We start from the raw sequence: 13,431 nt of genomic DNA, 5'->3' as shown, positions 1-13,431 counted from the left end.
GGAAACAGTTTACCAAACTGCTAAAAAATTATGAAACTAATGTGCTGCTTTTTAATGTATTTAATAAGATCTAAAAACAGGTGTAATAAACTACTGACACTTTTCAAATACTAATGAGCATAAACCATATTTGAGATTTCTACAACAATCACAGTGAGCCATAAAAGTAGCTGTGGTGTCAGTGACAAGTCACAGGTACTGCTAATACCTGTGGTTTTACCCATATTCATAATTGAAGGAAATGCTAAATTTCTATTAGAGGTTAGTAAAAGGTGTAATTCTTTTTCTTGTCCAAATTTTAGAACCCATCTGGCTCCCCAGGGTCTGGAAATCCCAGGGGAGAATCCCTGGGTTATGCTGATAGAGTGTGCAAATGCCCCAGTGGGGGCGGGGGATGGGTTGTTGGAATGGAAACCAGAACCAAGAGCCTCAATTATCTCAGCAGCCTGGAAGGATGAGCTGCAACCATCAAGAGAGCAATTAACAAAGGGTTCAAATTTGGTTGGAAAGAAAAAATTGGCCAGCAGGGTGGCTCATGCCCTGTAATCCCAACACTATGGAAAGCTGAGGTGGGAGGATTTCTTGAGCCTAGGAGTTTGGAACCAGCCTGGGCAACATAGTGAGCGCACTCTGGCCCCCATTTCTTAAAAAAAAAAAAAAAAAATATATATATATATATATATATAAAATTAGCTGGGCTCAGTGGTGTGCACCAGCAACTCAGGAGGCCTAGGTGGGAGGATAACTTGAGCCCAGGAGGTTGAGACTGCAGTGACCCATGATTGCACTGCTTCACTCCAGCCTGGGTGACAGAGCAAAACCCTGTCTCAAAATAAAAAGAAAATTAAAAAAAAAGTCAGTTGCAGGGATGGGACAAGGCAGACCCATTTTGATGGCCATTCATGTGAAATAAAGACCCTGGGGTTTTGGTTGATGATACTCACAAAATGAGCCAACTGGATAATGAGGATCACAATAAAGATAAATCAATGTGAAGTTGAATTAATAGGCCCTTGGGGCCTAGGTCATGAATCTAATCGTCCTGCTAAAACCTACACAGGTCAAACCACTGTGCACTATGATTTAAGTTGTGCACCGACAGGTTAGAGTTTAGAGGCTAGATCCCAGAATAATGAGCAGTGGAAGCCATGGCAGTGAGCCCGATAACCCCAATCTCTGAGCCCAGAACTGTCTTTCAAGCAGAAACACCTGGAGTTAATTTTTTTTTTTTTTTTTTTTTTTGAGACTGGGTGTCGCTCTGTTGCCCAGGCTGGAGTGCAGTGGTGCAATCTCGGCTCACTGCAACCTCCGCCTCCTGGGTTCAAGCGATTCTTCTGCCTCAGCCTCCCAAGTAGCTGGGATTACAGGTGTGCGCCACCATGCCCGGCTAATTTTTTTGTATTTTTAGTAGAGACAGGGTTTCACCATATTGGCCAGGCTGGTCTCAAACTCCCGACCTTGTGATCCACCCACTTCGACCTCCCAAGGTGCTGGGATTACAGGCGTGAGCCACCGTGCCCAGCCCCACCTGGAGTTAATTTAAAAGTCAGGCCCAGCTTGTCCAAACCTGCTCCTCCTCCACAGTCTACTGACTCAGTGAGTGGTAGCATCATCCACTTAGCTGCACAAGCCACACAAATGGCATCCCTGACACTCCTTCTCCCTTACCTTCCACCTCCCAAGTCCAGTCCAGCACAAAGCGCTGTTGATTGTGCCTCCCAAATCTCCCTGGAACTTGTCCTCTCTGTCTCCGTCGCCCTCCTGGCACACGCTGCCTCCATCTTGCCTGGACTCCTGCAGTGGTCTCCCAGCTGGTCACCTGGATCTGCCTCTGCTCCTCTCTGGGTTGTTTTCAGCCCTGCAACTACAGTTATCTTTAAAGCACATAAATCTGACCCTAATCCTTCATTTCAAATCCAGCAGTGGCTTTTCATTACCCTTAGAATACAGAACAAAATCCTTCTGGCCAAGGTTGGCCCCCACATACCTCTCCAGCACCCTCCCTCAACTGATTGCTCTCCTCTGTGACCACTGGCCTTCTTTCAGATTTGCCCAGTGGGCCACAGTACTTCCTGCCATGTGGCCTTCAGGGCATGCTGTTCCCTCATCTGGAACAATGTTCCCTGCTGTCTGTGCCTTGTTAACTCCTGCTTGCCCTTCAGCAGTCTTTCCTGACTTCCCCAACTAGGTCAAATCGCCTACTGATAATCTCAGAGCACATGAATCTCTTCTTTGTAGCACTTATTACGTGTGTAATTTTACATGTATTTGTGTGTAATTTTACACATCTTTTTATACCTGCCCCTCCCACTAAACTATAAGTTGCACATGGGCAAATTCTTGGAACACAGGGCTCAATATTGGTTGAAAGAAAGAATTGTATCAAATATCTGACAGACTAACAGATTCTATGTAGTTACAGAACTAGAACTAGGATTAATAAGTGAAAGTTACAATAATGATGATAATATATTACTGAGCATCCACTATACGCCAGGTATTGAAATTACTACATATTATATCTTACTTAATACAATATATGAAGTAGTTGAAATTATTTCACAGAGAAGAAAATTCTGTTATGTTAAATAACTTGCCCAAAGTAGCACAGTTAGTCAATGGTAAAGCCTGTGGGAAGTGGGTTTGTGGGTTCCTGGCTCTCTGTTCTTTTTTTTTTTTCGAGATGAAGTCTTGCTCTGTCACCCAGGCTGGAGTTCAGTGGCGCTATCTCAGCTCACTGCAACCTCTGACTTCTGGGTTGAATGATTCTCCTGCCTCAGCCTCCTGAGTAGCTGGGATTACAGGCGCCTGTCACCATGCCCGGCTAATTTTTTTATTTTTAGTAGAGATGGGGTTTCACCATGTTGGCCAGGCTGGTCTTGAACTCCTGATCTTGTGATCCACCCTCCTTGGCCTCCCAAAGTGCTGGGATTACAGGTGTGAGCCACCGCCCCCGGCCCTGGCTCTCTGTTCTTTCTCTCCAGGATGCTGCCTGAGGCAAGGAGGTCATGAGTTCCCTAGCACAGGAATTCTCTTTTTTGAACTACCATGCCCACTAATACGCTGGCCAACATGGTGAAATCCTGTCTCTACTAAAAATACAAAAAAAAATTAGCAGGGCATGGTGGTTCACGCCTGTAATCCCAACGACTCGGAAGTCTGAGGCACAAGAATTGCTTGAATCTGGGAGACAGAAATTGCAGTGAGCCGAGATCGCGCCACTGCATTCGGCCTGGGTGACAGAGAAAGACTCTGTCCCCCCACCCCCTCCAAAAAAGCTGTGCCTATTTCACTTTTTTTTTGTTTTGTTTTTTAATTTGAGACAGAGTCTCATTTTGTTGACCAGTCTGGAGTACAATGGTGTGATCTCAGCTAGCTGCAACCTCTGCCTCCAGGGCTCAAACAACCCTCCTGCCTCAGCCTCCCAAGTAGCTGGGCCTACAGGCATGCCTCCTCATGCCCAGCTAATTTTTGTATTTTTTGTAGAGACAGGGTTTCACCATGTTGCCCAAGCTGGTCTCAAACTTTGGTGCTCAAGCGATCTGCCTGGCTTGGCCTCCCAAAGTGCTGAGATTACAGGTGTGAGCTACTGGACCAGGCCTCAATTTTCAGCAAAGGTGTATGAGTATGCTCCTATACCCTGACGAACACTGAGGTTGATAATCCTTAATTTCTTTTTTGCTAAACTTTTATATTTTAATTTTATTTATGTATTTATTTTGAGACAGAGTCTTGCTCTGTTGCCCAGGCTGGAGTGCAGTGGTGTGATCTCAGCTTACTGCAACCTCGGCCTACTGGGTTCAAGCGATTCTCCTGTCTCAGCCTCCCAAGTAGCTGGAATTACAGGCGCCAGCCACTATGCTTGGCTAATTTTTGTATTTTCAGTAGAGACGGGGTTTCACCATGTTGCCCAGGCTAGTCTTGAACTTCTGACCTCAAGTGATCCACCCGCCTCAGCCTCCCAAAGTGCTGAGATTATAGGTGTGAGCCACTGCCTCCGGCCAATTTATTTATTTTTATTTATTTATTTATTTTTGAGACGGAGTTTCATTCTTGTTGCCCAGGCTGGAGGGCAATGGCACAGTCTCAGCTCACTGCAACCTCTGCCTCCCAGGTTCAAGTGATTCTCCTGCCTCAGCCTCCTAAGCAGCTGGGATTACAGGCTCCTGCCACCATGCCCGGCTAATTTTCATATTTTTAGTAGAGACAGGGTTTCACCATGCTGATCAGGCTAGTCTTGAACTCCTGACCTTAGGTGATCCACCTGCCTTGGCCTCCCAAAGTGCTGGCATTACAGGCGTGAGCCACGGCGCTTGGCCTATTTATTTTTAAGAGAGAGTCTAATTCTGCAGCCAGGCTGGAGTGCAGTGGTATAATTGTAGCTCACTGCAGCCTTGAACTGCTGGACTCAAGTGATCTTCCTACCTCAGCCTCTGGAGTAGCTAGGACTACAGGTGTGTGCACACCCAGCCAATTTCTTTTTCTCTTTTCTTTTCATCTTCCTCTTCTTCTTCTTTTTTTTTTTCGAGACAAGGTCTCCTTACTCTATAGCTCAGGCTGGAGTGCAGTGGCATGATCACAGCTCAGTGCAGTGTTGACCTCCTGGGTCCAAACAATCCTCCTGCCTCAGCCTCCTGAGTAGCTGGGACCACAGTACCAGGCCTGGTCAATTTTTTGCATTTTGTTTTGTTTTGTTTTGTTTTGTTTTTGAGAGAGTCTCGCTCTTGTTCCCCAGGCTGGAGTGCAATGGCGCAATTTTGGCTCACTACAAACTCTGCCTCCCAGGTTCAAGCGATTCTCCTGCCTCAGCCTCTTGAGTAGCTGGGATTACAGGCGCCTGCCACCACGCCCGGCTAATTTTTGTATTTTTAGTGGAGATGGGGTTTCACCATGTTGGCCAGGCTGGTCTTGAACTCCTGACCTTGGGTGATCCACCCGCCTCAGCCTCCCAAAGTGTTGGGATTATAGGCGTGAGCCACTGCGCCCAATTTTTTTATTTTTAAAACATTTCTGACATTTTGTTTAACTTTCTTTTTGCTTTGGTCAATCTTTCTTTCTCTTTCCTTCTTTCCCCCTAACTACCCTTCCCTTCCTCTCCCCTCCCCAGTTCTCCCCTGTCCTTTCCTTTCTTCCCCTCTCCTTTTGCGACAGGGTCTCACACTGTTGCTCAGGCTGGAGTGCAGTGGTGCTATCACTACTCACTGCAGCCTCAATCCTTGGGCCCAAGTGATCCTTCTACCTCAGCCTCTTGAGTAGTTGGGACTGCAGGAGTACACCACTACACCCAACTAATTTTTGTTTTGTTTTGTTTTGTTTCTGAAGAGATGGAGTTTCTGTATGATGACCAGGCTGGTCTGGAACTCCTGAGTTAAAGTGACCCACCTGCTTTGGCCTCCCAAAGTGTTGGGATTACAGGCCTGAGCCACCCTGCCAGGCCTCTTTCTTTTGTTTTTCTTTCATTATTTCTTTTTTTTTTTAGCTGCTCCTTGCTGAGCAGGGCTAAGGAGTAAGCAGTGGTCTGCCCCAATGTTTCCATTATGTTTCTTTTTCTTATTCCTTTGTAACAGCTTTTTGTATTTTGTTTATTTCATCAATCATTTCTTCCTAGATTGTAAATTGTCTTTCAACCTTACCTAAAGTTTGCCATAAAGAAGCTTTGTCAATTTTTAGCTGTTCTTTGAAGATTTTAAAACATTAATTGCTTAAAAAAAAAAAAAAAACAAAAAAAACAGGGACAACAGAAAACATGGGTGGGCTACAAAGTATAACAAAGTCTTACATAGTCATCACCATTTTGATCTCTGGTCTCTTGCAAATGTGCTTCAAACCCCAGCTTGGGCACTTTCTGTCTGATTGTAGGGATTTTTTTTTTCCTTTTTTTTTTTTTAAGAGATGGGGGTCTCAGGCTGGGTGCAGTGGCTCACGCCTGTAATCCCAACACTTTGGGAAGCTGAGGCAGGTGGATCACCTGAGGTTAGGAGTTTGAGACTAGCCTGGCCAAGATGGTGAAACCCTGAGACCAGCCTGGCCAACATGGTGAAACCCTATCTCTACTAAAAATACAAGAATTAGCCGGGCGTGGTGGTGCGTACCTGTAGTCCCACAGTTACTTGGGAGGCTGACGTAAAAGAATCACTTGAACCCAGGAGGCTGAGGTTGCCATAAGCTGAGATCATGCCACTGCACTCCAGCCTGGGCGACAGAGTGAGAGACTCCGTTTCAAAAAAAGAGAGAGAGAGAGAGAGGGAGAGAGCGCGCGATGGGGGTCTCACTCTGTCGCCCAGACTGGCGTGATCATAGCTCACTGTAGCCTCAAACTCCTAGTCTTCAGCGATCCTCCTGCCTCAGCCTCCCAAACAGCTGGGGTCACGGGTCTGAGCCACCTCGCCAGGCTGCAGGCAAATTTCTTAATCTCGCCAGGCTCCAGTCTTCCAGTCTATAAAATGGGAATAACAAAATTTGCTTATAGGAATTTGGGGAAATGTGTAGTTCTGGGTTTGGGTGAAGATCTCTGCCTTTCTCTGTAGTAGGTTCATAAATCAAATCACAGCAAACAGTCAGTGTCCTAAAAACTGAATTTATCTGGGTTTTCTAAGTAGACGGTTTGAGGAGTGGTGGAGAAAAAATTTGAGAAGAAATTAAGATTTATTGAGTACTTACCGCCAAGTAAGGTGCACTGGATCATGTTAATCGTTAACTCGTGGAAACTCTCCGGAGTGTGTACGCTTTCTTTCTTTTTCTTTTTTTTTTTTTGAGATGGAGTTTCGCTCTTGTCGCCCAGGCTGGTGTGTAAGGGCATTGTCTTGGCTCGCTGCAACCTCCGCCTCCAGGGTTCAAGCGATTCACCTGCCTCAGCCTCCCGAGTAGCTGGGATTACAGGTGCCCGCCACCACGCCCGGCTAATTTTTGTATTTTTAGTAAAGACGGGATTTCACCATATTGGCCAGGCTGGTCTCGAACTCCAGACCTCGGGTGATTCGCCCGCCTCGGCCTCCCAAAGTGCAGGGATTACAGCAGTGAGTCACCGCGTCCGGCCCGGAGTGTGCATTATCCCAATTTTACGGGGAGTAATTGTGCTCACGGAATCCAGTTTTGTGGTCTCTAAGTCTAATCGGTTCACCACCAAGTCGCCATAGCGCGCCTCCGCACGGAAGCCCTCCAGGCACTTCTACTTTCCCCGACCCGCCTCCCGCTCCATCCAGTTACATGCGCCGTTAGCAGCGTGGGCGGAGTTGGTTCTGGCAGAACCAACTGGTCCGGCTTCTGGTGTCTCCCGCTCTCTCAATTAAATGCCGGCTCCTTGCCTTTCGGCTTCCCCACCGTGCCTTTCGGGATTTGTAGTCAGACGCACTTCAGCCGGCTCTAAGGAGAGCAAAGACAAGACTCCAATTCCCAGCATCCCCCGCGCCGGGTGTGTGCATCGTCTATTCTAATCCTCTTCACTTTTCCACTCCTCCCCTTACCTCCCTTCTCTTCTGAATTCTCCATTCTGGGCTCTTCCCTGTGAAATCTTTCGTCGCTTTCCCCATCTTTTCTTCGCATTTTTTTCACCATCTTTCCCTCAGTTTCCAGGAGCCAATGCGAGACTTTGGCTCCGATTAAGCGACGGCCCGAGACTCGGGGTGCGCGAGGAGGATCGACAGAGTGGTGAGGGGACCTAGGAGGGCGGGAGTGGCAGAGGTATGAGAGAGAGAGAGGTGAGTGAGAGGCGAGGAGTGGGAGGAAGGCAGGGAGAAGCTAGGAGATCGGAAGGCGTGGGTCAGGGTGAATGGCGTGAACTAGACTTGGGAAGGGAAAAGAGGTGGCTTTAGATTTGGGAAGCATGGAGGGGAGAGGTTACCGCCGTACTTAGCAGAAGTGGGCTAAGAGATAGAAGATAGGAAGTTCGGGTAGATTTGGAGCTTATAGACTGATCTGACCAGGAGGGATGGAAGAGAGAGGTGTGGGCTCAATTTTCTTTGTCTCTGTTTAGCCAAAGATGAGACAAGTCATTGAAATACAAAATGATCTTGCAAACACAGGACAGTTGACAATTCTGTCACTTGGAGCAGAGGAAAGACTGGAGTTGAAGGGCAGAAACAGGGTGAGGAGGCAAGAAAGGGACGGAGATTGGTCAGGTTTGTGAGAAACCAGAGGAATTGAGTGTCATGGGAAAGGAGGCCACAGAAAAGGTGGGGTTATTGTGGGGACTGATGGATCTGAAATCAGAAAGGTCAGGGGTGACACTGGCATGGATGGTGGGGGTGCGCTTCTGATGTTTGCATTCCTCAGGTGATGGAGAGCACCCCTTCAAGGGGACTGAACCGAGTACACCTACAATGCAGGAATCTGCAGGAATTCTTAGGGGGCCTGAGCCCTGGGGTATTGGACCGATTATATGGGCACCCTGCCACTTGTCTGGCTGTCTTCAGGTGAGGATCCCCTTCATGGCAGGGAAATGTAATGGGGTCTGCGGACTGGAATAAAATATAACAGGTAAAAGTGTAGCAGGCTGGGGTAGGGGTGGGGACTGGGGGTGCGGGTTGGAAATTGCTCCAAAGTGTGGGGGCCAAAACAGCAGGACTGGTAAAGTTGTGGTGGAGTGAGATGAGATGTTTTAGAGTTAAGTGAGGGCAGAGATGCAGATACAATGCAGCTTCTGATATTAACCTTTGACCTCTGTCCCTGTTCAGGGAGCTCCCATCCTTGGCTAAGAACTGGGTGATGCGGATGCTCTTTCTGGAGCAGCCTTTGCCACAAGCTGCTGTAGCCCTGTGGGTAAAGAAGGAATTCAGCAAGTAAGTCTCAGCCAGATACAAATTTCTCAACAGCTACATTTCCCAAACTACTGTTCCTTGGAGCACTTCCAGGATGTATTAATAGGTATATCACAAAACTTAAAAATAAATACATTTGGGAAACTCTGCATACTGCCTTTTCCCTTTTATTTATTTCCCAGCTGACCTCTTGCTTTCAGATGTATCTTCCCTCTTACAGAGTTATGTGTGATATCTGTAATAAGGCTCTGATAGGTAATGCAGTAAAGAATTTGTCTTCAGAAGATACTAATTTCACTCTGTGGAACAGTGTTCCAGGGATCAGCAAGTTCAGAACAGGCAGAGAGGTGGCTTTTATGGTCCTCCTTTTTGTTCTCCAAATACCCTGCTCACCTCTCTGCTTCTGTTCCAGGGCTCAGGAGGAAAGTACAGGGCTGCTGAGCGGCCTCCGGATCTGGCACACCCAGCTGCTCCCAGGCGGGCTCCAGGGCCTCATCCTCAACCCCATTTTCCGCCAGAACCTCCGCATTGCCCTTCTGGGTGGGTATGTCACTTCTCTCTCTTCCTAAGCTAGGGCAGGGGAACTGCTGCTTATTAAACCGCTAATTACAGTTTGGGAGGGGGAGCTCCTGGGGGCCTCCCCGGAACCTTGTGGTCTCCACGTTGGGAGCTCCTTTAGGAGTAAGTTGGATCAGCTGCAGTGTGTGGTGTAGGAAATGTCCCCCACTCATGGCCCCTGAGGATAAGGGTGGAAAGAAGGCAGAAGGGTGGCAAGGAATACAGACAGGGTTCCTTACTCTTTTTTTGTTGTTCTGTTTTGTTTGGTTTTGAGACAGAGTCTTGCTCTGTCACCCAGGCAGAGTGCAGTGGTGCGATCTTGGCTCAATGCAGCCTCCACCTCCTGGGTTCAAGTGATTTTCCTGCCTCAGCCTCCTGAATGACTGGGATTACAGGCAACCATCAGCTAATTTTTTGTATTTTTTGTAGAGATGGGGTTTCACCATGTTGGCCAGGCTGGTCCAAACTCCTGACCTCAAGTGATCCACCCATCTCGGCCTCCCAAAGTACAGGGATTACAGGTGTGAGCTCCTGGCCAGTGTTCCTTACTCTTGGCCCATCCTGGCCGTAGGGGGAAGGCCTGGTCTGATGACACAAGTCAGCTGGGACCAGACAAGCATGCCCGGGACGTTCCCTCCCTTGACAAGTATGCCGAGGAGCGATGGGAGGTAAGCACTTGGGACTGTGTGTGTCTCTGCTTGTGCTTCTACTTCCCATGGCCCTTGGAGCATGGTCTCCCTGTTCTCTTCTGTTCTTCAGGTGGTCTTGCACTTCATGGTGGGCTCCCCCAGTGCAGCTGTCAGCCAGGACTTGGCTCAGCTCCTCAGCCAGGCTGGGCTCATGAAGAGGTGAGGAAACCGGAGGTATAGCAGCTCTCTGCAGTGCCATCTCCTTGGGTCCCTAAGAAATGGTATCTGGGGCTAGTCAAGCTCAGAGGACATTAGCTGGAAAAGGCAAGCTGAGTAGAATACAGCTAGAGATACAAAGAAAAAATGTGAGCGGACAAGCGGGGGTAGTAGTCTTTCTCTGCATATCACCGTCATTGTCCCGGTCTTTGTCTGTAGTACTGAACCTGGAGAGCCGCCCTGCATTACTTCCGCTGGCTTCCAGTTCCTGTTGCTGGACACCCCGGCTCAGCTCTGGTACTTTATGTTGCAGTATTTGCAGACAGCCCAGGTGAGGAGGCCGGGTCCACTTGCCAGCAAGCTCTGCTCCTCTCAGGTCTCACTGAGAGATTCCTGTCTACAGACTGTTCCCTGATTTTCTCTTCTCTGTCCCTTTCTTCCCATTGTCTCCCTCCCATCCCCCCTCCTTTGTCTCTGCCTCTTTCTCCCTAGAGCCGGGGCATGGACCTAGTAGAGATTCTCTCCTTCCTCTTCCAGCTCAGCTTCTCTACTCTGGGCAAGGTAAGCAGGGGGCTGAAGGGTATAGAGATGGGAAGGGAAAAGCAAGTTGTGGGGCAGTGGAGTGAGAAGATAAGAATGAACACAGAACGAGCAGAGGTGGATGGAGAAAGACAGAATGAATGATGGGGTTGGGGGTGGGTGGGTTGTGTTTGGGACCCCAGCTGGAAACCTCTGTTCCTCAGGATTACTCTGTGGAAGGTATGAGTGATTCTCTGTTGAACTTCCTGCAACATCTGCGTGAGTTTGGGCTTGTTTTCCAGAGGAAGGTATGAGCGCCTAGATGAGTGGCTTCCAGGGAAGAAACAGGGTGGTGTGTTGCCTTCGCCTTTAAAAAGGAGTGGGGTCTCGGGGAAGTAGCAGGAAGCAGTTGCCAGAACTGAATACTTGGGTCTCTTGGGGGAGAGAAGTTGGAGGTTGAGGTTCTGCATCTTGGGAGGGATCTGGTATTTCAGGCAGGAAGATGTAAGGCAGTGAATTCTGAGACAAGGCATCTGCCGTTCTATCCTTTCCAGAGGAAATCTCGGCGTTACTACCCCACGCGCCTGGCCATCAATCTCTCGTCAGGTGTCTCTGGAGCTGGGGGCACTGTGCATCAGCCAGGCTTCATTGTGGTGGAAACCAATTACCGACTGTATGCCTACACAGGTGAGGTGGGACAGAGTGCCCCGGAAGAGAAGGTTGGGGGTGAGGGAATGCCAGTTTCTGTTCATGTTTACCTGGCAGTTTTCAGAGCTCTCTGACATTTCTCATGACACTTGAAAGAAGGGCTTGAGGGAGTCTGGGTGTGGGGGTGGCCTCCTCATCCTCTTTCTATCCCTGGCTCAGAGTCGGAGCTGCAGATTGCCCTCATTGCCCTCTTCTCTGAGATGCTCTATCGGTTCCCCAACATGGTGGTGGCGCAGGTGACCCGGGAGAGTGTGCAGCAGGCAATCGCCAGTGGCATCACAGCCCAGCAGGTATTCCCACTTGGGAGAGGTAGAGCAGGAAGACAGGCTGCACTTGGGCTGTGGGGCACAGAGGGTCACATTATGGAAGGCTAGCTCTGAGTCTGTTATAATAGGTAGTGGTGAGTTGTCTGTGTTTGAAAAGAAATGAAGGCTTTGGGTGTGAGAACAGGTAGACTCTTGAGGGGAAAGAAACATGGAGGGAGGAGGTATAGCTGTGGATTTGTGCCTTGGCACCACCACATCCTAACTGCGTAAACTAGACATAGTTGTTTTGCTTCTGGGAGCCTCAGTTTCCTCATCTAGTAAGTGACAGTTCTTACCTCAGGGTTGCAGGGATAATTCATTGGAAGAATAGGGGTAAAGCATTGAGCTCAGCACCTGCCATGCAATAAGTGCTTTAAAAAAAAAAAAAAAAGGTAGCTTTTGCTATTTTAAAGAAAGAAAAACAAAACATTACTGGAAAGGGAGAATGTGCCAGAAAAGGAATATCCCAAGTTGCTGGGAGCAGCAACTTGGGATAACAGCTGAACTGGGATGGGTGGAGTTGATGACAGGAGTTAGGAGTTTTTAGAATAAGCTGATGTTCCAGTGACATTAGGTGACAGCTCAGATGGCTTTCCTGCCTTCTTGCTGGAGCCCTCATGCCATTCTTGTCTGTTTTCCTAGATAATCCATTTCCTAAGGACAAGGGCCCACCCAGTGATGCTCAAACAGGTACAGACAGGCTCCAAGATGTCAGAGGCTGGCAGCTGGTGATGAGATGATGGAAAAGAAAAAGGGGCATCCAAATCTGGGGGAAGAAGCGGAGGGCCGGGTTGTTTGGGGCAGTATTCCTGAGTCCCTACAGCCAACCCTTGCTCCTTGCAGACACCTGTGCTGCCCCCCACCATCACAGACCAGATCCGGCTCTGGGAGCTGGAAAGGGACAGACTCCGGTTCACTGAGGGTGAGTAGCTTCTGGTGGCCAAGTCTTGGTCACTGGCCAGAGAAAGGGCAGACAATTCAGTCTTGATAAAGTGTAAAAGCTTTTCATGCATTTTATTTTTTACTTCATGGACTAGGAGAGAAAAGCTGGCAAGACAGTTTTTTTGTTTGTTTTGGGGTGAGTCGGTAGTAAACAAATCGTCCCAAATCAATGCACTTTGGATTTGGCTAGGAGAGGGAATAATTCACAGTAATTTGTATTAGGCCTTTCTGAATATGGTGTTAAGAGGAACCCCTGAGCAGACAAACATAGAGAATTAGTTTCTAAAATTGCGGTGGGGGCGAGCCCAGACCGCGTCCAGGGCTGCCATGAAGGAGCTGGGGGGATTCCCAACAGGAGCTCCGAGCTTCACTTTCTCGTCTTCTCCCCGCGCCCCTCCCGTCCTGCCAACCCCAGGTGTCCTGTATAACCAGTTCCTGTCGCAAGTGGACTTTGAGCTGCTGCTGGCCCACGCGCGGGAGCTGGGCGTGCTCGTGTTCGAGAACTCGGCCAAGCGGCTCATGGTGGTGACCCCGGCCGGGCACAGCGACGTCAAGCGCTTTTGGAAGCGGCAGAAACACAGCTCCTGAGAGCGCGGGACTTGGACCTCGGCGGGCGGGACCGGGCGGGGCGGGGCCTCAGAACTCAGGTGTTTTTTATTTACGCGTCAGGGCTTTTCTTGTCTAATAAAGTTGTGATAGCTAGCAGTGCGGTCACGGGCGCCTCCCGGTGGGGTTTGCATTGGCGGCGGACTCGCTCCTCTAGTCGACAGCCATTGGACCGGGAGGGAGAGGGTGGGG

The 13,431-nt window shown here is 48.9% G+C and overlaps 1 protein-coding gene across 2 annotated transcripts; it reads left to right on the top strand.

Annotated features, from left to right (window-relative positions):
• The first annotated feature begins 7,394 nt into the window (after positions 1-7,394).
• On the top strand, positions 7,395-13,338 carry LOC112622469 (general transcription factor IIH subunit 4). Of its 2 annotated transcripts, none has more exons than XM_025382200.1 (14): positions 7,395-7,647; positions 8,272-8,411; positions 8,673-8,777; positions 9,169-9,300; positions 9,886-9,982; positions 10,074-10,162; positions 10,379-10,490; positions 10,652-10,720; positions 10,903-10,986; positions 11,233-11,365; positions 11,546-11,676; positions 12,334-12,381; positions 12,535-12,613; positions 13,049-13,338. In XM_025382200.1, exons 2-14 carry the CDS (start codon positions 8,275-8,277, stop codon positions 13,219-13,221), a joined length of 1,389 nt encoding a protein of 462 aa, XP_025237985.1. In that variant the 5' UTR covers positions 7,395-7,647; positions 8,272-8,274; the 3' UTR covers positions 13,222-13,338. The 2 variants fall into 2 exon arrangements, with proteins under 2 accessions (XP_025237985.1, XP_025237984.1); XM_025382199.1 differs by having other exon boundaries at positions 7,445-7,697.
• The last annotated feature ends 93 nt before the right edge of the window (positions 13,339-13,431 follow it).

Source organism: Theropithecus gelada, chromosome 4 (genome assembly GCF_003255815.1).
Source record: "Theropithecus gelada isolate Dixy chromosome 4, Tgel_1.0, whole genome shotgun sequence".
NCBI lineage: Eukaryota > Metazoa > Chordata > Mammalia > Primates > Cercopithecidae > Theropithecus > Theropithecus gelada.
Note: the sequence above shows the minus strand (reverse complement) of the source record. Positions and strands in the feature narration are given on the sequence as shown.